The 24162-nt window shown below is 41.0% G+C and overlaps 1 protein-coding gene across 4 annotated transcripts in view; it reads left to right on the forward strand.

The window, feature by feature from the left end:
- Positions 1 to 2698: 2698 nt before the first annotated feature.
- Positions 2699 to 24162, forward strand: part of EDRF1 (erythroid differentiation regulatory factor 1) — a 32914-nt gene continuing 11450 nt past the window's right edge. For 2 of the 4 annotated variants that reach the window (XM_069566846.1, XM_069566847.1), the window contains exons 1-18: positions 2699 to 2965; positions 4310 to 4518; positions 6463 to 6529; positions 7150 to 7275; positions 8338 to 8462; positions 8701 to 8857; positions 11794 to 11895; positions 12165 to 12286; positions 12985 to 13096; positions 14428 to 14575; positions 14664 to 14772; positions 15078 to 15189; positions 16448 to 16708; positions 18975 to 19046; positions 19719 to 19869; positions 21576 to 21764; positions 22020 to 22220; positions 23648 to 23866. In XM_069566846.1, coding sequence (XP_069422947.1) covers positions 2858 to 2965; positions 4310 to 4518; positions 6463 to 6529; positions 7150 to 7275; positions 8338 to 8462; positions 8701 to 8857; positions 11794 to 11895; positions 12165 to 12286; positions 12985 to 13096; positions 14428 to 14575; positions 14664 to 14772; positions 15078 to 15189; positions 16448 to 16708; positions 18975 to 19046; positions 19719 to 19869; positions 21576 to 21764; positions 22020 to 22220; positions 23648 to 23866 — 2590 coding nt within the window. In that variant the 5' untranslated portion in view covers positions 2699 to 2857. The remainder of the gene's footprint in view (positions 2966 to 4309; positions 4519 to 6462; positions 6530 to 7149; positions 7276 to 8337; positions 8463 to 8700; positions 8858 to 11793; positions 11896 to 12164; positions 12287 to 12984; positions 13097 to 14427; positions 14576 to 14663; positions 14773 to 15077; positions 15190 to 16447; positions 16709 to 18974; positions 19047 to 19718; positions 19870 to 21575; positions 21765 to 22019; positions 22221 to 23647; positions 23867 to 24162) is intronic. The other 2 variants (XM_069566848.1, XM_069566849.1) reach the window with 1 other exon arrangement.

Below are 24162 nucleotides of genomic sequence, written 5' to 3' on the forward strand. Positions count from 1 at the left end.
GGCTGTTTCCAGCACATTTTCTCCCTAGGCATCATCAACATGGGTTCAAGCACTTAGCTCTCCAGTACTTAGTCGCTCAGGCGTGTCCGACTCTTTGCAACCCCATAGACTGAAGTCCGCCAAGCTCCTCTGTCCATGGGGATTCTCCAGGCAAGAATACTGGAGTGGGTAGCCTTTCCCTTCTCCAGGGTATTCTCAAGAGGCATGCAATATATATGAGTCTTAAAAAAAGAATTACAGTTACCTCAGGAAATCCCTTCTTACAAACTACAGAACTATATAATAAAAGAACAGAATTTAAGGATCATTAGATGATAAATTATGTATGTATAAAAGCTTAATGATGTTTTACTATAAAATAATGCATAATAGGAAATAAAAATAGGAAAATGAAGCTTTAAGAATATTAAATCACTTCATTTTACCCCTCAGAGATACATTTTTTATTGACATTGACACAGAAATAGATATGTTTGTAAAATCAAGGTCTTATCACAGGCGTGCTTTAGATTCTTTTTCTCACTTAACATCATGCACAATTTTATAGTACAGGCACCTTTAACAGAGCCTATGGAGTTTACATGTTCTTGAAAAATAAGTGAATTGTTGCACAAGTTAATGATATTATGTACCAAAAGTAGACTTCACCATTCTCCTAATGTTAAACATTTGTATTCAACTTACTACAATGTAAAATAACAATGTATTATGGGCAAAAACACAAAGCAGTGACTGCAAAATCCAAACAGAAAATTATAAATATCAAAACCAATACATGTTGACTTAAGGGTCTACACAATGTACTATACAATACAGTTATATTTAATTCATAAAAATATTGTTATAATTGAAACAATTTGTAAATTGTTTGCTAACAGACACAAGGACTTCTAAATCTGCAATTAGTGCCTTATCAGCACCTGATGTAAATTACAAATTGAGACAAATAATTGCAAAGGCAAAACTAATTTTTTAAAACCACTCCCAACATTTTACTGCAAAATACAACAGACATTTTAAGGAAGGCTGCAGCTCCATTTAACTACATTTGATAGGTTAGATATTGAGTATTCCCTCAAAGCTCAAGTTGGTAAAGAATCTGCCCACAATTTAGGAGCTGCTGCTAAGTCACTTCACACTTCTGTGTGACCCCACAGACGGCAGCCCACCAGGCTCCCCCATCCCTGGGATTCTCCAGGCAAGAACACTGGAATGGGTTGCCATTTCCTTCTCCAATGCATGAAAGTGAAAAGTGAAGTCGCTCAGTCGTGTAGGACTCTTCCCGACCCCATGGACTGCACCCTACCAGACTCCTCCGCCCATGGGATTTTCCAGGCAAGAATATTTAGGAGACCTGGGTTCAATTTCTGGGTTGGGAAGATTCCCTGGAGGAGGAAACGGCAACCCACTCCAGTGTTCTCGCCTGGAGAATCCCATGGACACAGGAGCCTGGCAGGCTACAGTCCATGGGGTCGCAGAGTCAGACACGACTAAAGTGACTAAACCGTCACCATATTGAGTGCTGGCTCAGAGGCTAACTTGGTTTTGCTGTTTCTCCACCTTTTTGCAGCTCAAGGGACTGGCATTATCTCCTGGGGTCTGGTAGAGATTCCAAATCTCAGGCTCCTTCCAGACCAACTGAATCAGGATCTGCATGCCAACTAAAACCCCAGGTGTCTCCTGGGCCTTTTCAGGCTGGAGAAGGCCCTGAACCACTACAATACCCTTTGCTAAATCCCTAGATCCTAAAGGAAATCAGTCCTGAATACTCATTGGAAGGACTGATGGCTGAAACTCCCAATACTTTGGCCACCTGATGCGAAGAACTGACTCACTGGAAAAGACCTTGATGGTGGGAAAGATTGAAGGTGGGAGGAGAGGGGGACGACAGAGGATGAGATGGTTGGATGGCATCACCCATTGGATGGACATGAGTTTGAGTAGGCTCCGGGTGTTGGTGATGGACAGGGAGGCCTGGCGTGCTGCAGTCCACGGGGTGGCAAAGAGTCGGACACGACTGAGCAACTGAACCTAACTGAGATCCCTGGGGGGCGATAAATAAGGGGGCTCTCCGTAAATGCTCCACTAAGTCACTAAGTAGCAAACTGCACCTTTGGCAGGGGTAGGGGTGGGGGGGGGGGTGCCACCTCCTCTGAAATCGATCTCCTCCCCTCAGCAAAGGCGGAGGGCCTCTTCTACGCCCCTCTCCCTGCACTCGGGCCCGCGAGGCCCATGCACACATTGTGATGCGCCGGCAGGACGCCGAGTCCAGGAGGGCCTGACTCTGTGGACGGCCCCTCACCTGAGCACGTCTTTCCCTTCCTGGGCCTGAGAGCCCGCCGGGAAGCCGAGGGGTGGGGCGCACTGGAAGCTGGGGAGGGAAGAGGGCTACCGCTACACTGCTTTACGTAACAGGAGCCGCTGGTTACACCTACGGCAGCTTTCCTCCGCCCAAACGCAGAGAGGGACGGGGAAAACCCCGACTCTATCCCGAGCCCAAGTCCCAAGGACTGTTTGCCAACAAAGAGGACCGGCGTGCAAGGGGCGGAGCCTGGGAGTCGGATTACCGCGAGACGTAGTTTCCGAAGAGCCTTTGACAGGCGCAGGCGCACTACAGTTCCCGCCCCCACCCCTACCGCCTCCGCGAAGGTGGCCGCCACCGGGGGAGGCGGGGCCGGGCCTCTGGCACGAAGCTCGCGAGATTTGAACGCGTCCGCGCTCGTTCTTCCTGTCAGAGGCCGGAAGTGCGGGGCCTCGCTAGCGCTCCCTCCGCTGTCTGCGGCGGCGCCGCTGGGCCCCTGGTATCCGTCTCGGCTCCTCGGGTCGAGCTTCGCCTGGCCTCCCCTGGAACGAGCTGATGGCGGACTCTAAGGAGGCCGGGGCCGAGGCTCCGCCGGCCGGGGCCGCTGCTCGGGGAGGGCTCAGCCTCCTGTCCCAAGGGGAGTCTGAGGAACCTTCTGCACAGGTGAGTCCTCCGTGGGGGCGGGACCTGCAGGGCTCCGGCGGGGGGCTGCGGGTCGGCTCGGCCCGGGAGGGATGTCATGGTGCCCGGCGGCTGGTGGAGCCTTCTCCACGCTTCCCCGACGGGGCCCCTGAGGGAACAAAGTCCGTGTGCCTGTGGACAGGTACTCTCGTATTTACCAGGCAAGTCATGTATGTCAAAAGCGACCCTGGCCTCCCAGTCCATGCTAGCCCACAGGTGAGTTTGACACGATCCCTTCTCTCGAGGAGGAGCGCAGGTCGGAATCAGTTAAGTTCAGTCGCTCAGTCGTGTCCGACTCTGCGATCCCATGGACTGCAGCACGCCAGGCCTCCCTATCCATCACCACCACCCGGAGTTTACTCAAAACTCATGTCCATGGAGTTGGTGATGCCATCCAACCATCTCATCCTCAGTCATCCCCTTCTCCTCCCACCTTCAGTCTTTCCCAGCATCAGGGTCTTTTCCAATGAGTCAGTTCTTCTCATCAGGTGGCCAGAGTATTGGAGTTTCAGCTTCAGGATCAGTCCTTCCAGTGAGTATTCAGAACTGATTTCCTTTGGGACGGACTGGTTCGATCTCCTTGCAGTCCCAAGGGACTCTTGAGAGTCTTCTCCAACACCACAAGTGGCTCCAGAACTGACCCAGCCTTGCAGAGCTGGAGGGGGACAGAGAGTGCGTTCACTGAGATGGGACTGAGCTAGTATTTGAAGGGCGCAAACTGTTTGCCTGGCTGAAAAGGGACTGTGTGAGACAAGGTTGGAAGAGTTAACTCAGACCCTGAGCCTTCTTGGAGGTATGTGGGTGAAATCTGTGCAGATCCCCCGGTAACTTGCCTTGCTGTGAATTTAGACATTCAGAGTATTTGTGTAACAGACTGACCAGTGAATTACTAAACACTTAAAAACGAAGAAGGCCCAAATATTACCACAAACCACTTCCTAAATGATGCATGCTATTGAAATTAAAATACATTTAATATTGAACTGAGGTTTTATTACGTTTTGCGTTTAGTTACTGGGGTATTGTTTACTCCCTGGTTTCTGCTTCTGCCCTTATGGATGTTTTAAAAGACAGTTTGATTGTCCTGTTTCCTAGCTAATAACCATAACCATGATACTCCTTGACTCATCTTTTTTCTTTGAAATTATGTGAAAAAGAGCTAAGTAAATTGTACAAATTTATGCTCCCATTTATCAACTGCTGCTAGTTACATGTAGCATATTCTTGTAAGCCTGATGTGGTAGGGTTTTTATTATTATTATTAAGATGGGATTTTTTTAAATTCCTAGTAATGTAAATTAAAGTTTCATTTAACATGTTAATCAGGGATCAGCTTTATTTCTCGGAGGCAATGAAGTGAAGAGCCGAGCTGTGGTGAAATACTCTTCTGCCCCTCCTCGGACGGCATTCGCACGCCTCGAAGAGAAAACAGACTTGAAACTCCCACCTGCCAACTGGTTACGAGAGAGTGCCAAGCTAGGACCGGCAGGAACTACCATTCTTGGCAACAGTAGGAAAAGCAAGCCATTTTCCAGGTAAATATTAATTAATGGCATTTTTACCTGTTCCTCAACCCTCCACCGTAAAACTCTTAAGACTTGCTTTTCAGCGTAATTTATAATGCTCATCAACATGCCAAGACTTCGCTTTAGAAAAAGATTATATTTGACTTTCATTGTGCTTTTTCACAATAATAGGATTCTGTTAAAATATGAAGATATCAATTGCATATGCTTCTTTCAAGTCTGCATCATGTTATTAACAAAGATGAATTTTGACCACTAAAATTCAAGTAGCTAGTTTCATTTTAGCCAGTTTTCATACCTTTTGATTATGTGAATATGGAGTCTCAGGGGGGAAACCCTTAAAACTGCCTAACCTGTCCCGTGAAATTTTCCATTAAATGGTGGTGGATTGTCTGGTCTGAAACAACAGTGATGTAAAAACACAGCATGTTTAGATATATACCCTTGATTTTGACACTTGCTGGAAATTCTGCTGGTGGTATTTAAGGTTGAGAAAGAGACCTGGGTCTTACAGAGAAGAATGTACTGATGTCCATATTTTTATTGACCTTTTAATGTGGGGGGTTCCCTTTTTCCCTCTCAGTGATTGAGCCTAAAGTATTTCCACATAAATACAGAAGGAGCCATAAATATATTAATACCTTATGTGCCAGTGATTTGGAAGTTATCCTGATGCCTCAAGAGGTAAAAGTTATGTTTGCAAAATGTTGCTTGTATGTAGCATTCTTTATACTAGCAGAAAAATGGCAAATAATTCGCATGTCTTCTTTTAGAAAAATGGCTTAATAAAGCAGAATTAAATGTTATAAAGTGATTTGGCTGATAATTATATTGACAGTGTACAGACACTGCTGAGTACTTTTTGTGCTTATCTCGTTTCATTCTGTCAACAGCCTTTTGAATTTGGTGCTGTTAACTTTCCTGCAGAAAAGTGAGACTTGGAAAGGTTAAGGGCTTGCCTAGCCCATGTGGTAAATCATCAGCATACTTTGAAGTGAGGCAGTCCTATATAAGTGTTCTGACTCTGCCACCTCCTCACTAAAAAATGGTGACGGCAGCTGCTTTCCATGCTTGCAGATTATAGATGTGCCTCATGTGGTACCTGGCACAAGTTTGGTGTTCAGTGAGCTATTTTTTCTCCTTCTGGTTGAATTGGTGGTGTGTGCATTTTTTTCTCATACATTTTTAAAAACGGTACTAGTGTATATATCACTGGGAACATGATCCCAGAGACTAAAATCCTTATAAATGTTTCTGTTGTTGTCTGTCTTATCTCCCCATCTAAAAAGAATAACTCAGACTGACTGTTTTCTATTGCATATTTTTTTTAGATTTCATGACTACAAAAATAAAAATGATTGTAATTGTTTTTATTCTAAATATTTTCTATTATTGCTTCTATTACTGTTTTATTATTGTCTTGTATCAAACTTAAGATGCCATTGATTTTAAGTTGTCCCATTATTTTTATTTGTTTTAACAAAATTTTTAAAAGTCTGGTTGGCTTATAATGTGTTGTTTTCTGGTGTACAGTAGTGATTCAGTTATATGTATATATACATATATGTATATTCTTTTTCACATTCTTTTCCATTATGGTTTATCATAGAGTATTGAATATAGTCCCTTGTGCTATACAGTAGGACCTTGTTTATCCATCCTGTATATAATAGTTTGTATCTGTTAATCCTAAACTCCAATCTCCCTCCCCAACTGCATTCCTTCATGGCAACCACAAGTCTTATTTTCTGTATCTGTTAAGTGATCCCATTATTTTATGTACCACTAAGAAAGAAAAACTAGCCAACTGTAATGGTGATAGGCATGCTGTTTTCAGAGATGTTAAGAGTGTGGAAAATGTGTATCTAAGAAGTGCTGAAATATAGTATTCTGTTATAACAACACCTCCCCCACCATGAATGTGATTTTTGTGGCCTTTGTTTTCTCCGTTAGTTTTGGGATGGCATACGACTTTATTGATTCAGTGGGAAACGATGTGGATGTTGTCTCTGACTCTGAAGTAAGTGTCCTCTTTGTGACTATAATTGGGATGTTTGTGCTGGGGATTTATAGCCTGTTCTTTTCTTCAGCCTGGAAAAATTATTGATGAAATAAGCTACAACTGTCTGATTATTGAACACGTTTTTAATTAAAGTAACACTGTTTACTGCATCATTCCTCAAAGAGGAGGGAACAACTCGCAAAATACTGGCATTGGTATTGATGGCTGTATTTTGATGATAGCAGTTACAGTATTGGGTTATGTAATGTTGCTGGTTGAGAATTAGATATGATACTTGTAGTAAAATCTGTTGATGCTTAGTTGGCCGGTTTTTTCTGAGATGCTAAAAGCTTGGGTCAATACAACAGTGTGACCTATATATACTTTATGAAATTCCATCGTGTAAAAGTAAATCTTTGTCATTTACATGAACGCAGGGAGACTGGTTAGTGTAGGTGATTCTGGTTTTAAGCTCTGGCTTCCATGTGTTTGTAGGTAGCTCCTTAAGGTACAGTTTGTATGAACTTAAAGGAAATAAGGTTTATTATGCTTTAAAACTGAGTGAAGTTAAATTTGAAAGATTCCAGATCATACCGCAAAGGTGTTTCTAAACTGTTTTTCCTTTTGTATTTTTTAAGAACATAAAAAAGCTTCTGAAGATTCCCTACAGCAAATCACATGTGAGCATGGCTGTGCACCGCATAGGAAGGACTCTCTTGTTAGACGAGTTAGATATCCAGGAACTCTTTATGAGATCATCTCAGGTAATTCTTGAGAAATAACAAAAAAGCACTGTTATAACAACTTATGGGCACTAGAAATGTGATTTTGTTTCAAAGAAAGGACAAAGTGAAAACGTGGTTGAGTGCTTCCACCAAGAAATGGAAAGTTTAACTGAAGATTAAAAAGCTTTAATAAAGAAAAAGGTAGAAAAGAGAACAGTAGAGAAACTTATTTTATTGATACCAGTAGCCAGAATTCTTATAAGTAAAAGGGTGAAGTGAAGAAAGTTATGAAAAATATGAAGTTTAAGGGACTGGTTTAATTTTTGAAAAATCCTTTCATGCATGTCTGTATTAAAGAGATTGTCATGAAACATTGCTGCCAGGAAATGTGAAAAATGTTTAAAAAATTATTCCTTTGAATATATAGTTATGTCAGAATTAATTGGTTCTCTTTAAGCAGAGCTTCTCAAACCATGTGTGGTAAATGACTGTTGTCCTGCACCATGTTTTTGTGGTGGTGGTTTAGTGGCTAAGTCGTGTCCGACCCTTGTGACCTCATGGACTGTAGCCCGCCAGGTCCTCTGTCCATGAGGATTCTCCAGGCAAGGATACTGGAGTGGGCTGCCGTTTCCTTCTCCAGGGGAGCTTCAGCACCTAGGAATCGAACCTGGGTCTCCTGCATTGCAGGTGGATTCTTTACTAACTGAACTACAAGGGAAGTCACCATTATTTTGTAAAATGTAATAATGCAGCTTCTGAAAGCTGACTCTACATTTCTGTATTTACCTTGTTGTTACAAATAGTTGTTGATTGCAAATAGTTCATGGTCTTGCCACTCACTCCCATAGGCTACTCTTAAAAGACTAGCCTTGCAATGCTCTGATGAAGGAAAAGAAGTGATTTAAACTGACATCTATAGTAAATGTTTTCCCATTTGTAAAGATCACAGTTCAGTTCAATCCGTATGTGGTAGCCACTGGGCAAGGTCTTGAGAATCACAGCCCTGCTCCCTTGTAGCTTATAAACACACAGATAATTTTAATGCTTTGTGCATAGTGGGACTTACCCCAGGCACTAATTATCAGTTTCTTATGTTATCAGACTGGTGATTGGACATGGTTAAAAGAGTTTTATCAAAGACTTATTGATCAGAAATGGCAGAGGAAGAAAAAAAGCAAAGAACACTGGTATCAGAAGGCTATTCTTTCGAAGTTTTTGTATTACAGGTACTTAGCTATTTGTTTATTTTTATTTGAAGAGAAAAAATGAAATTCTGATATAAAACTTAATTTGAAGCCAGTAAAGGTAATTTAAGTTTGGCTACCGTTATTGTTGACATTTGTCCTGTATTCCTTTTTTTAATGAGATTTATGCTTGGTTATAGAATCTAGTTTTTTAAAACTGGTGGGCTGTTACATAAAGTTAAGTAACAATGTGGTGTTTTTTTGCTTCTGATTTGGCCAGTATCAATGGTGATGGAGCTGCTCAGCCTGTCCCGTCTGCCGCAGAACAGCAGGAGTCGTCCAGCTCTGATCAGACCAATGATTCAGATGGGGCTTCGTGGCCCGCCCCCTTTGAAATGCCTTCCTCAGTCTCTGAAGACCCCAGTGCTTCCAGTCAGGTTAGACATTGCTTAGATGCTAATTCAGCAAAATCATTTAAGGAGACAAAGCCAATTATCCTGTCAATAAAAAATAGACAAATAGGAATGAAAAATATTCTATCAATTTATGTCTTCACAGGTACAAAAAGTCCTTTTTTAGGTTTTCAGTATGGAATTTACAGGGGTTATTATGGATGTCTAGGTCAGGTTTTTTTTTTTCGAGAAATAATTCAAAGATATTTTTAAAAGTTTTACCACATTTAAAATAGCTTATTAATATGTTTATCAATACTGATTTATCTCATAGTCATAAGGAGATATGGTGTATTTAAACTGAAAATATTAAGTGCCTTTCAGATATTGAGACTCACAGGCCTGTTTGTAATTTAAATACTAGCCTTCTACCTTAACTTTCAGTCGGATTTATTAGTCCTGAAATAGCTCTGCACATTTTCTCAGTGGAGTTGCTAAGACTTAACCTACATTAATGTTATAAAGCTTTTAGAAAGAAGAGAGAATGGACTGTGATCTCTTATATTCTTGGTTTCTTCTTATTGTTCATTTGTTTTTGTCCTTATTGTGTCTGTCAACTAACTCCATAGATGTAAATGGTGCATGTTTATTTTTTAAGAAAATTGACAAGCTTGAGGTAACTTGGTAAATTGCATTTCTCCTCTGACTGTGTGCTCTCACACTGAATGTTCATTATTAGATTATTTCTATCCTTGCAAACTATAAGGTCATAGGAGACAAAATACCTTTAACCTGTTTTAGTTTGGTAGGTTTCCAGATAGAGATGCCTCACTGAACTGTGTAGTGAACTTAATTTTTTTCCAGAGTTGGGAAAACTGTAAGGAAGAGTAAGGGAGTAATTAGCATCCAAGTCCACATAGTGATAACCCAGGAGGTAGGGAAGTTATTAACATAGAAATGAGAAGGGACATGGGTGCTGGGTGCTGGCAGGGTTCTATGTCATGACTTGGGTGGTGGTTACATGGATAATTTGTTTTATAATTAGTCATTATACTGTATTCTGTATAATTGATGTGCTTTTCTGTATTTGATTATATGGTTAGACAGCATCACTGACTTAGTAGACATGAATTTAAGCAAACTCCAGGAGATAGTGGAGGACTGAGGAGTCTGGTGAGCTATAGTCCATGGGCTCGCAAAGAGTTAGACATGACTTAGCCAACAGTTGGCCAACAGCAAAATATGTGATTATACTTTACTGAAGGAGTTTTTAAAAAATTATTTAGTATTGCTTGACTGCAAAACACACACATTATAAAAAGGCCACATAATGAAAATTCCAGTCTCCTGCTGCCCGTCTCCCCGTACCATCCTGTCCTTCAAAGGTCACTTTGAAAAACTTTGGAGGCTTTTGAGAATCTATAGACTTGCCTGTGAAAGAAATGGCCTGGACTCTATTTAATGCTTCTGATGCCACGTACTTTATGCCATGTATGGTGTGTGTATTTTTCATCCCTTTAGCTCCATATGTATTATGTTGATGGTATCATTTTACAAATAAGTAAATAAAGCTCATAAAAAGTAGATGTTTGTCTGTGGGCACACAGCTGGTGAAGTTCAAGCTAGGGTTTAAACTCTGGTCTTACTGATCAGAGGCCTGTCCTCGCAGCAGTACTCCACTGTGTCTGTATATTCCACACATTTAGAAGGGCCCTATGAGCAGTCAAGTTGTCTGGGCAATGGCATATCCCTAAGCAGAGCTACCCTGCCTACAAATAATCTTTTACAGAATGCTTTCTGTGACATATATAAATCTCTAAACTTCATGAATCCTTGCTCCCAAGACTAAATCGGCAAGTTTGAGGCCCATGTTAAGCAATAATAGAGTTTAAATAATTCTCGGGTCTGGCCTTGGAGCCAAACTTTTATTAAGAACATTATAACCTAGAACCTATAAATCCCACTAAAGCAATACATGGCAAATATAATTTTGGGAACGGATCCATAGGTCGATAACTTGTCTGTATAAATAAACAATACAGTACATGTTTGAAATTCTTTAAGGACCTCTGTGAAGAAGACATGCAAAAGCACTGGAGATCTCCCACTGCTTACCTCAGAAAACGGGTGCTAAGCTTATTAGCACACAGATAGGAATAAGCAACACGCATACGTGCTCACACGCACACACACATGCTTGCTCGTCTTGGCTTAATGTTTCTTAATGGTTTTTAATGGCAGCTGCCCTGATGGTTGGAAAATCAGTGGACTGTGCTTACTGTGTCAAAGGTTCCTCTTCCTATGTGTTTTCCAAAATATATTCCACAGATAATAATACGAATAATTATAAGAATAATCTGTAATAAGAATAAAAAGTGTCACAAGATCAAATAAATTGGAGAGTAATGGATTTTGTAGAGGTCATGTAGGCTTTCCCAGTGCAGGACCTCTCAGGAGCCTTTTATGGTAATAAGCATTGTTATTCTCCAAAAGCAAATCCTTGTAAACAGTGTTTTGCAGATCTGACTCTGGGAATTTTTCACCAAGTAACCCAGAGACTAGACTTCTGTGAAAAACACGTTAGAATGTGTGAAACTGAGGCCTGTTCTGATGACCAGTGTCACAAAAATATGGCTGAGATTTCTTGGGAAATTTTTAATCCAGTAGGGATGGAATAGGCTTTGAAAGAGCAGTGCTGTTCCAGTTCACCTCAAAAAAAGAAGAAAAAAGGTTGGAAAGCTTAAAATAAATCTTCAGTCTTGATTTGAGCAAGATCTGAATGTGTTTAGCTTATTATAGTGACTGACAGTTAGGAACTGAAGTCTGCACCCCGTGAGGAGAGGTAATGATTCATATCAGCTGTAATTTACAAGAGCAGGTTTGAGCTGTATGCCTTGATGTGTGGGTGATACTCTTTAACAGTAGGCCATCTGTAAGAAGTTATGACAGCAGAATCACTCCTGTCCTTGCACTTTTCACAGGGAACTGAGCCTCTTGAACCCTCATACATAGTGGGGCATGTGGCCTCAGCGCCTAAAGAACAAAACCTGACTCCTTTATTCAATGACGGGGAGAACAGTCAGGTATGCTCTCTGTGGGGTCCAAATCGAGACACCACATCCCCAGTCTACTTCGTCATCTAAGAGCTAGTCTTAAATTGGAATTCATAGGGAAAGAATCCACTTGGCCCTAAAAATGTCTTCCTAAACATCTCTGTGATCTTCTGGCTCTGCAGCTTCATTTATCTTTTCTCCTTTGTCTTTTCCTTCTTCTAGTCTTTTTGTGGATCATGGGGGGAGATTACAGATCCCCTGTTTATTATATAATCTTTCTATTTTATTTCAAATCAAAGGGTCTTAAAAATGATTTTGTTCGGAATATTTTATGGACGTTTGAAGACATACACATGTTAGTTGGCTCCAACATGCCTATCTTTGGAGGTGGCCGATATCCAGCAGTCAGCTTACGTCTCAGGTAATTAGACTTATGTTCCTTTAGAATCGTGTTCCAATTTGCTTTCACCTGCGTATTTTGGCATCCTTTCTTCTTTCTAGTGTTTTTTTCTTTCACTTCCCTCCTTCCTCCACCAGTTGAAATGGCCACAGTACAGGAGTGTTTGAGCAAGTGCTGAAAACCCTGTGGCTGGCTTTTCATTCTAGTCTTCGGTAGTGGAGTTAGAGACCTGCGGTACTGACTGAGTCTTAGGTCTGAATCTACGACTTGTGAGGATAGAGTGCAGTTTATTTAACTAGTTAAGAAGGTGGTTTACTGGCTTCCTGCTAACTACATGTGAGCATTTTGTAATGTTCCAGTTGTAAGTGTTCACGTCGTCCATCCTGTGTGAATCCTGCCTTGGGCACTGTGATGTACGCTGGTCAGTCTTCACCTCAGGTTGTATGAGGAGCGTGCAGTAGGCTCCCAGCCATCTATGTCATAGATCCTCCTTTTGCTCCTGAAAGCTCTTAGGACACCCATTAGGAGTCCCGGCAAAGCTTATGGGAAGATGACATACCCCATGAGCTGCGTATGCGTGTCTCATCAGAAGAGAAGCATAAATGGCATTCTCCAGCTAGGGAGAACAGATTAAAACATTCTAACGAGGGCAGTAAGCCTCAGAGGATTTGCAATGGAACATCTTCATTAATCAAATAACACCAGAAATGTGTTTTTAGGGATAACAACAAACCAATCAATGTGCTAACTGGGATTGACTATTGGTTGGACAACTTGATATGCAACGTGCCAGAGCTTGTCATGTGTTTTCATGTAAATGGGATTGTACAGGTAAGCCTGATACAATGTGACTTTTGAACTAACCTCTCAGCTACAGATTGGGGCAGAAAGTATCTCACTAAAGTGTTTTAACACCCTTGAGTAAGGTGTATTTTGGGAAGGAAGATAATGATGGCTAAACTGAAATTAGACTGCTAGTACATTTGAGTTGGTGCTGTCAATTCTGGATGTTACAGGAGTTTAATTTATAGGTAATTTGTGAGCAGGTCATAAATATACTAAAATCTCCTTTTTTAGCCGGAGAACTATAATTTTAAGGCAAGCACCCATAGTAATTACTTCAAAGTATCTGAACAGTGAAGGTGTTTATTCAGTATCGTATAGTTATTCAGTATACAGATATGAATACTTAATGCAGCATGTTGAGGAAAGGCACCAGCAGCAATTGCATAAAGTAGATAGCTTGTATAGCAAATTGTTATAGAGCGTTTTCTATTTATGAGGGACTTTGTCCCCATCAGAAATGTTGGAGTTTGGAAAGCAATAAGATTGGTCACTACTCAGAACGATTCAATCTAATGGGAAATAAGAACATGCAAAGAGCAAATAGGGAAGGGTGGGTGAAGGGTTAGAAGCATACACATGGAAGCCTGGGTGACCAGAGAAGGGTGTGGTCGCTTCTGTTTCGACCTGGTCTGTTTTCTGGTCGAATTGCAGTTTCTAGCCTTAGAGTACTTCAGAAAATACGCTTAGAGGCGTTTAGGGAAGTGTGAGCAGAAGACTAGCAAGAAAAAAAATGAGGAGGCGCTTTAGAGATTGTAATGGTAATAGCTTTGCAGCCTTTCCTCTTTCCTGCTTCCTCCACACACACCCCACCCCTCCCCACCCCCGTGATCCATTTCTTTAAAGGAATAGTCCAGAGCTCAAAGGAAAAGCAGTGTACGCTGGAAATCCTGCCCAGGTGACTCTGGTGTCTGGGAAAACAAAAAGCCAAAAATAACGTATTTTGAGAAAGCTTACTGGGTGAAGTCTGCCTTGATTTATCACCTTCCCAGTTGAAAACCATGAGGGCAGAAAGGAAGAAAGTGTACGGTGTAACTTATTCTGTGGTTGGAACAGAAATGAGATGTGCCTAAGTCTGTGGTTCAAAGTATGGTGATGACTCTCCCTTAAGAATTATTCCTGTGGTAAACCACCACATTGCTGGCAAGGATGGGTCAGATTCCTTCAGAGTATCAGAGCAGAGAAAAGACCGAAAACCAGTGCCTTAAACTCTCATGCTGTGTAGGTCTCTAATTGCAGGGTTTGTATATGTGGTCTCTTTTTATAAGAGAAGTGTTGCTGTGCAGGTTTTCTCAAACTGTCTTGTCTTTGTTTTATAGAAGTATGAAATGATAAAGACAGAAGAAATTCCCAATTTGGAAAACTCTAATTTTTCTACTAAAGTCATAAAAGACATTGCACAAAATATTTTATCATTTTTGAAATCTAATTGTACCAAGGAAGGACATACCTATTGGCTATTTAAAGGTAAGCTAATGTTGAATGAGTAATCATTGATTTGAGTGGCAACTGTAAAATGAGGTTTATTTGTTTTTTTGTTTTGTTTTCTTCCCAGCAAGTGGCAGTGATATAGTGAAGCTCTATGATCTCACTACTCTTTGTGAAGAAACTGAAGACAAATACCAAAATCCATTCACAATGCCAGTGGCTATTCTTTTATATAAGTGAGTGCTTTAAGAAGTTAAGATGAAGTAGCAGCCTTATTTAAAAGTTTTAGGTGTATGGCCTCACTATCTATGCCAAGGTTTTAAATACCTTTTAGATTTTCATAGTTTAAAAAATGTGTATGTATATACATCTATATACTGTCGCAAAATAAATAGGGAAAGGGAAAAGAGCAGGGGTGTAAAACGCAATGTTTTGTTGTTTCTTATGTCCTTATTCTGCTGGAAGGAAAGAAGAGCATGCCTAGGCTTGAGTCTTGAGAAAATGATGAATGGGCAGTAAAGTTGATGTAAACTCCTTTTAGGGTTGCTTGCAACATGATGATGAAGAAGAATCAAAATAAGAAACACTACGGGACAGTTCGAACCCTGCTTCTGAATTGTGTTAAATTGCTGGACAAAAGCAGACATCCTCAAGTAAGATTAATACACGCCCTCTAAAAGAATTCTGGCATTCTGATAGAGAATGGTTGCCCAGACATTAAAGCTACCTAATGCAGAGTCTGCAACTGCCTGATCTGGTTTGCTAACCAGTTATACCACATGTTGTGCCTAATCTGAACTGAGATGTGCTTTAAATGGAAAACACACACTGAATTTTCAAGAGTCTGTGTGCGTGCACGTGTACACGTTACATATTGAAATATTTTGTGTTTATTGAATCAAATATATTAAAATTGATTTTGCCAGATTTTGTTCTATAAATTTAGAACTCACATAATTTTAACAAAGTAGTGCCATTTTTCCTTTGTATTTTCATTGTTAGAAAGTGGAAAACTATTTTATAGTCTGTCTTGAAAGACCCATTTAAATGAATGTCAGTATAAATAAGGTCCACATTCTGTACCTCAGTATATAAAAGCATCTCTTAAAAAAACCTCAGTCTTGCACCCCATGGTTTTACATCACCCTTATTACAAACCTCAGTGGTCTGAATTTGATAATTGTATGCCTCAGTGTAAGGCTAGTTGTTGAATCCTGTTTAAATCAGAAAAGATATGTAGTATGATTTTTTTTTTTAAAAGATTCAAGTTAATTTTAATTGTAGCCATATTCAGTTTGGAGATAAAGATTTTCATGGAGACCAAACCAAGAGAAACTGGTTTCAAAGAAAAGTGGCAGAACAGTTTTTGGCTTAAATATCCAATTGCAGATTAAGGTGGTGTTTAGTAAGTTAGAAAATAATGTTAAGGCTATTGAATGTCTGTGATAAAGAATTACTTAAATAATAAGAGTAGAATAATGCTGATATGTAAATGCTAATTTTAAGGGAAACCAGAAATTTCTGGACTTTTTGCTCATTAAGCTCATGGAGGTTTTCCCCCCAGAACTGTAAATTGTATAGTAAATTCCAGTTTCTTAGTTGATACGGAGTGATAGCTTGCTAATATTTTAGTTGTGACACTTTACATGTGAAAGCTTGTCTCCAGTGAGATACAGTTGCAGTTTTTTCTTAAGCGAGAAGGCTGGGAATGGATAGTTTCAGGAAATAAACGTGTCAACCCATGAGGATTTTACAGTGCATTCAGAGCATTGGTACTTGGAATCAGGAACATTTCTGTACGTATGCCTGTCTGCAGATCTCCTCAAATTTGTTAGTACGATAGTAAAGTTCATTTCGTTTTAGAATGCTCAATTTTGGTGAGTCACTAATATATTTTTTTCTTTTTGTAAGATTATTGCTTCAGCCAATTACATGCTTTCAGAACTTTTTCAATTGGATGAACCTAAAAAAGAAGAAAGTTCAGACTCTCCATTAAATGAGAATTCTGATGAAAGTTACAGTGAAGAGGAGGAGGAGATGCCAGACAGCGATGAGAACGGGCCCTACAGCACTAGCTCTGACCCATCAGATGACAGCAAAGCAGTGGCTATAATTAAGTCTGTTGGAGAGCTGTCCGTTCCAGAAAAATACAAATCCATTCATCAGATCAGGGTGAGCATGTTGACATTTGTATTAAAATTTCATCAATGCAATTAATTGAGTACCGTTAGCCTCTCAAAAGATGGCGTTACTTCAACTAATCCTTCACGATATGGGGTCTAATAATCATTAGCTCTATGAAATCTGAAACTCAGTTGTATGATTGTCCCAGGGTCACTGACCCACATGTAAACCGACGGTGGGCAGATGTGTAAATGACACATCAGCATGTTAATTTCCACGTGGGAGATTTTTCTTCCCAGTAACCAATGTGCAGCCCCCTCTCCTCATCAGGGTGCCCCTTCCCGGTTGCTGTGTTGCTGGGAGACAGTATATGTTGCTTGGTGAACATAGAATCAGAGCGCATGGGCAGCTTGTTGATCCGAATGTGGAAAGACCTGGCACCTTGTCCCTGTGCTATAGGACAGCACCTTTCAGTGACTGCGGGCATGTCAGCTGGATTGGACATGTCCTGACTGGTCACAGCCCAGTGGACCCTGACAGCTTCCTGCCCATTAGGTTTCTGTTGGTGTTGATCGCGTTGACTGTCGTACCATCCATTTTTTCTAGACTGTTTTATTTTTCCAAATTATTACTACTTTTCAGTTGTATTTATAGATAATCTCTTACTTTAAGCTCTGATGTTAACTTTCAGATGGAAGTTTTATATTCAAATAGGTTTTTAGAGGATCTCTCTGTCATTCCAAAACATTGCCTGTCCTTCTGACCTCTTCGTTTCCCCTGTCGTTTACCTTAGCCCCACTGCCTTTTTCTCTCTCTCATATGCAGAGTCACGCCCACCTGCGGGCCTGTGCATCTGCTGTCGCTTGTGCTCGGAACTTACCCTTTCCCCAGACCTTTCTGTGGCTGGCTTTTTCTAAGTTGCTTGAGATGTCACCTCTAGGAGACCTTCCCTGACTGCTCTAGATAAAACATGCACTGTTTTTTTCTCCTCCATGGGGCTGGTAATCTGTACCTGAAATTCCCGTGTGTCTGAACTGTAGGCTCCCTGGAGGTACGGGCTCCCTGGAAATACAGGCTCTCCTGTGTCTCCATGGCTACAACCCATAATGCTCCTGTGTGCTCAGTCGCTCAGTCATATCTGACTCTTTGCAGCCCGGTGGACTGCAACCCCTCTGTCCATGGGATTTTTCAGGCAAGAATATTGGAGTGGGTTGCCATTTCCTCCTCCAGAGGATCTTCCCGACTAGGGATCAAACGTGCATCTCCTGCACTGGCAGGCGGATTCACCACCATTGCACCACCTAGGAAGCCCACAACACATAATTGGTGTTCAGTGAATATTTGACTAAATGACCACAGGAAAAAGTCATTAACTATCCATCTGAATTTTAGTGCACTTGGCAGCTTGAGCAACTCCCAGTACAGTAAAAAAAAAAAAAAATGTTTCTTACTGTAAACAAAATCATTGGTTGTAAAAAGTACCTTGTTTGGGAAACTGCTTTGTCAACAGAATGCAGTTACATTTGGTGAGTGGTGTGTTTACAGATTTTTTTTTTTTTTTAGCAGAGAACTTTCTATCAATATTGAAAGCACTCAGAAATAGCATTCATATAAACATGTCTTTTGTGTTAGATCTACCGTATCTCAGTACTTTCTGGAGTACAGACAGTATGGCTCCAGGGCCCCGGTCTCAGCACTCGCTCACTGCAAGCTTGAACACAGCACCTAACATCTGTGTTTACTTCTCTGTATAATGAGAGTGGTAATTCCAGCCTGTAAGATTCACCAAGTGGAATGCCTCACAGAACTGCTTACACATCATATCACCTACTAGGCAGAGGTTATTAACTGGCTCTGCTCCTAATTAAGTGTATGCATTATACATGAGACCGTGGGCAGTGCTGGTTAACATTGCTAAACTGCTGATATTGTAAACTGTGTGTTAGCAAGCACTCGTGTTCGTCGGGGGTGAGCTGACCCTTCGGATTAGGTGTAGATTTATTTAAAACATCTCTTGCTTGCCTTTTTTGTTGTAATAGAATTATTTTTTTCAATTTTAAGTACTTAAAGCAACATATACTAGAAGATCTTTTTAAACAAAATTTTTGTTGATGCTTATATCCATTTACTCTGCAATTAAAACAAGATTAGTGTGTAATTGAAACAATTCATTAACCTTGAAACAGATACCTCACTAAGCTGAATACACAGAAAAGTTCAAAATTTATTGATTTGCAGAATTTTAGTAATTCCTGGGAGATGGAATTTGTTGTATTGGCAGCACGTTAATAATTTTTAATGTTTGTTTCTGAAGCCCAGTTGTGCGTTTCCGGTTTGTCATGACACAGAAGAGCGCTGTAGGCTTGTGCTGAGCTATGTTCTGGAGGTAAGTTTCCGTTTAGACATCACTCTTTCAGTAAAGCTTGTACTTGATATGCAGATGGCACTTGTTTGCTGCTGCTGAGTCGCTGCAGTCGTGTCCGACTCTGTGTGACCCCATAGACGGCAGCCCACCAGGCTCCGCTGTCCCTGGGATTCTCCAGGCAAGAACACTGGAGTGGGTTGCCATTTCCTTTTCCAGTGCATGAAAGTGAAAAGTGAAAGTGAAGTCGCTCAGTCGTGTCCGACTCTTAGCGACCTCATGGACTGCAGCCTACCGGGCTCCTCCGTCCGTGGGATTTTCCAGGCAAGAGTACTGGAGTGGGGTGCCATTGCCTTCTCAGTTGTTTATTGGTGTCTACATGTTAATCTTTCATTTAAATAAATTTTTATTGGGAGTATAGTTACTGTTACAACGTTATGCTAGTTTCTGCTGTACAGCAAAGTGAATCTGCTAAATGTTATTCTGAGTGATATTCTACTGTGATTTTTTTTTCCCCCTTAAAGCATGAATTGAAAATTAGTTTTTCCTAACTTTCAGGCCAAATGTAGTTTCTAAAGTCTGTTTTCAAAATATAAATTCTCTTAGGTGTATCTGGTTGTCCAGATACTGTGTTATATTTCATTTCCAGTTGATGTTCAGTGACATGTATAGTAAACATTTCTCCTTTTTTTAAAGGGTTTAAAGTCTGTGGACAGCAGCATCAAAAAAGAAAGTGACCTCCCTGCCGCTGACCCCAATACCCCAATCCCATTAAAATATGAGGATGAATCCACAAGAGGGGGTCCTGAGGGTCTAGAGAAGCAGATGGCCTTGTTTTTGGACAAAAGTAAGTTGAATTGAAGTGCAAATAAGGCCATTTCAATGGAATAATGTACTGGGCCTTTATCAGCAGCAGATTTGGGTCAATTAAGGCCTTCATTGAAAGGAATTCAAATAAAGGCTACATATGAATGGAAAGTAGGGGAAGATATCGTTTCATTCAAAGTGTAAAATAAAGCTGGGTGATTTCGATCCTTGGTAGATATTTCTAATGAGAGTGTGAGGAACCTGCCTCCTCCTGTCACCCGCTGTGAAGAACTAATGCCCTCAGCCCTTAGGCTTCTCCTGAGAAGGCCCTGCTTCAGTAGGAGCAGTCAAGGGCTTAAACACAAGTACTTAGGAGCCAAACCGCACAGCTTCAGGTCCCAGCTTCACTGGGGCAGGTCGTTTGACTTTGCTGAGCCATGTTTTCTCTCCCAAAGTAGAGACAAAAGCAGGGCCTCCTTTAAAGGGGTGCTGTGTGGATTAAGTGAGTCGGTGCAGGTAAATGAGCTCAGAGCGGGGCACGTGATGACCAGAGCAGTGGCAGCCTGTTCCCCTCCCAGTGCTGGAGTAAGCTGCACGTGTGCTTAAAAGCGTCAATCTGGTCAAGGACGCCATGTCACGAGGAACTTGTGGGCTTCAAAGTAAAAGTGCTGAGTTTCTCATTTTAACCTAAGTTGTATTTCTTTTCCCAACCCTATCTCCCCTCCCTTTTTTGAAACCAGTTTCCAGCTAATTTTAAAAGTATTTTGAAAGCCCGTATGTTTAAAATCGTACCAAGAGCTTTCTGAAAGGTTTTCTCTTCATGAGCATAAGTGGGGCGTGGCAGGACTCGCTTCCCCAGCATTTACGTTGTGCCTCCTGTGTGCTGGCCTGAGCTTCTACACACCAGCATGGAGACTCCTGTCTCTGCTTTTCTCACGCTGTTGTCTTTTCTGAAACGCCTTTTCTGTCTATTCCTTCCTCCCCCTCTCAACTGTTGAATATCCTGCTCTTGTTCAAGGCCTCTGTGTTCACCACCTCTGTCTGAGTCACAATTCCTTGGTTCCCTCACCACTTTGTCCTGTAAGCACTTCCTGAAGCCTGCCTTAGTCATCCTCAGCTGTGCTTAATGGTTTTATACACAGACACAAATACGCTTGTGAGCAAAACCTCATCTTTGGTTCTCTGAAGATGCCTCACACATCGAAAATGCTTACAGTAGCAGAGGAAAAAGAAATACAGGCATGAATAAAACCATAAAAGAGCCTTAAATACTTTTCATTTGTATTTTGAAAGACTCAAACATTAGAGCTGATCAAAAAAGGAGAAATCTTGAACCTGGGAGATGCTGAGCATGACATAATAAGTGGTGAGGAACCATTTTAATGTTTAGAACAGGAGTTTTGTGATTAAAGCTGTGCTTCAGGAAGGTGCACTTTGGGGCAGGTTGACCCATAGGCTAGAGAAAGGAAGTAGATGCCAGTCATGAACCCAGGGATGTCAGTGAGCCCCAGAGGGAGTGACAGAGTTGACAGCTGTGTGGAAGGAGGGCTTTGGAGATCTCAAGGGGATTGAAACACTGCTGTTCTAGTAATACTTCACCGCATTTAAGTAGCATAGCATTTACCAGTTTTGTTGTACTGTTAATTGTACTAAAGCCTGGTGTGTTTATATCAAGAAACAATTTTTTTTGGTACAGTGAGACTTATATTCAAATAAAATGTACGTCTTCTCCCCCTCATGTTGTAGTGGGCTCCCTTCAGAAGGGTAATTATTCCAGTCAATCTGGAATGATCCCTGGTTCTTGGCAACATAAAATGAAGCTCCAGCTGATTCTCAAGTCATCGAAGGCCTATTACGTCTTGTCTGATGCTGCCATGAGTCTTCAGAAGTATGGAAGAGCATTACGATACATTAAATTAGCTTTGCAGAGCCATGGTAAGTCACTGCAGATGAATATGTTCAGTAGCTTTGGGAGAAGAGATCAGAGAAGGCATCTGAATCACAGTGAAATTTTGCTCAGTGAAATGTTCATGTAAAAATTTTTTTCTAACCTTGTATGTTTCCTAGTACTTTCCACTCTGGTTTAATAGCCCTTCATTTTGAAATACATGAACGATCTTCCTAAGTTTTACTGTGTCCCTTCATTTTTAATGTGCTATGTTTTCTCTCCCTCCTGCTCTTTCCACATAGATACTTACTGCTGCCTCTGCACCAATATGCTTTCTGAAGTGCTGCTGTTTCTTTCTCAGTATTTGACGCTCTGCGGTGATATCCAGCTAATGCTGGCCCAGAACGCAAGCAACAGGGCAGCACACCTTGAGGAGTTCAACTACCAAACGAAGGAGGACCAGGAGATCCTGCACAGCCTCCACAGGGAGTCCAGCTGCCAGGGTACGCAGGGAGGGGCCTGCTCTGTGGCTCAGAGAAGCGCCAGAAACGTCAGGGTGTCATCATTTCTTAATGTTAACGTTGAACACAATCCTGTGTATTTGTGTCTAAAATGGTTTTGGAATATTTTGTAATTACTAATTATACAACTGGAACTAACTAAAAATAATCTGGGGGGCGATCATACTGACCATTTTACACTTGTCTTTCTGTAATAACCCTTTCGTCAACTGACCAACCCATGATTTTCTTTTGAAAAGGAATTAGCAGTGCATAAAAGGGAATGTGTTACCTTCTGAATGGTTCCTAGGGGCTAAGATACAGAGGTCATTATTTTTTGAACGTGGTTCACGGCTGTCTTTTTGGAGTCGTCAGATTTTAAGCCTGGGAGATGGGAGAATTTAGTCCACAGCAGCAGTATTCCTCCTCTTAGCTCTGTCCAGTAGATATAAGCACCTGCAATTTGGGCAGTAAATGAGATGTAAGGTGCTTTTGTAATGTATCATGAAATTGTTTATTATGCTCGAGTTGTTTATATCACTTGATACCCACATCCCAAAAAGTTTTGGACTGTTAACATCTAGAGAGTACACAGAGGGAGGAAATGTATAATTTCCTTGGGGGTTTCTGGCCCTCTTTCTTCCCTTCCTCCCTGTCTGAATTTCTCAGATGACCATTTTATTTTAATAGATGTGGTGAGAAAATCCATAGTTTGTTTTTGCAGCTCCCATCATGCTGGTTTCACTTAAGGTACCTCTTTGTAAGAGTGATGTGCTCCCTGAAAGTTAGCAGCAGGGGTACTGCCCTTTTTTCCCTTGAGTTTTTGGGCCCAGCCCCTGAGTTTACTCCAGTCTCCACTAGATGGCAGGTTTAAGTCTTTAGAGCTTATCAGTTAGCTTCTTCTGCGACTTAAACTTAACTATTAATATAATGGGGCTTCCCTTGTAGCTAAATAGGTAAAGAATCTGCTTGCAATGCAGGAGGCCCAGGTTCGATCCCTGGGGCGGGAAGATCCTCTGGAGAAGGAAATGTACATAACTAGCTTCTGGTAGCAGTCAGAAATTTATTTCAAGAACGGTTTTCAGTAGTTAAAAAGGAAAAAATGGTTTACTTCGTATCAGTGGACAACTTTAGGTCTGTACCAATAAGCAGCGCATCTGGTAAAATCTGGGTCTTGGGAATTGTTTGGTATTTTTAGGCAGGAAAATACTTCTCTTAATCAGATGTTAATGTTTCAACAAAACACAGTTGTTTAAATAAATTCAGAGACCTTCTGAAATTTAAAAGTTTAGTGGTATTAATTGAATTTTAATATGTTTATGCTATATTGCATCTATTTGTTCTTTTGTCTTAAAAGTATTAGATTACTTAGATGCTAAGGAAGAAGGGTTCATATGACTCACGGTAATGTTTCCTCTTTTTCTTTTAAGGATTTGCATGGGCCACTGATTTGTCTACAGACTTAGAAAGTCAACTTTCAGTTAGTTGTAAATGTTATGAGGCTGCTAATGAAATCCTGCAGTTTAGTGACTTAAAAAGCCAAAACCCAGAGCACTATGTACAAGTATTGAAGAGAATGGGTAACATTAGAAACGAGATCGGTGTCTTTTACATGAATCAGGCTGCTGCGTTACAGAGCGAGAGGCTAGGTGAGTATCTTTCTGGGGTCCCCTCTCTATCACCTATCCTCTTAGTAAATCATGCTGATTTTTTACATGGTTCAAGCCAGGAACTGTGGCATTTGGTGTAATTTCATAAAGGGATGCACTTTTTATCTTTTATTATTAAATCCTGAGGAAATAAAAATAGGAAGAGACATTATTTTCCCTTGGGAGTTATTTCGGTGTCCTCTGTCCTCCACCTGATCAGTTCAGAAGTGAGTTGGACAGTCAGCCATGTGGTAGGCTTTGTGCTGGATATAAAGTCAGCTAACACGTAGTTCTCC

The sequence above is a fragment of the Ovis canadensis genome, chromosome 22 (genome assembly GCF_042477335.2).
Source record: "Ovis canadensis isolate MfBH-ARS-UI-01 breed Bighorn chromosome 22, ARS-UI_OviCan_v2, whole genome shotgun sequence".
NCBI classification, from domain to species: domain Eukaryota; kingdom Metazoa; phylum Chordata; class Mammalia; order Artiodactyla; family Bovidae; genus Ovis; species Ovis canadensis.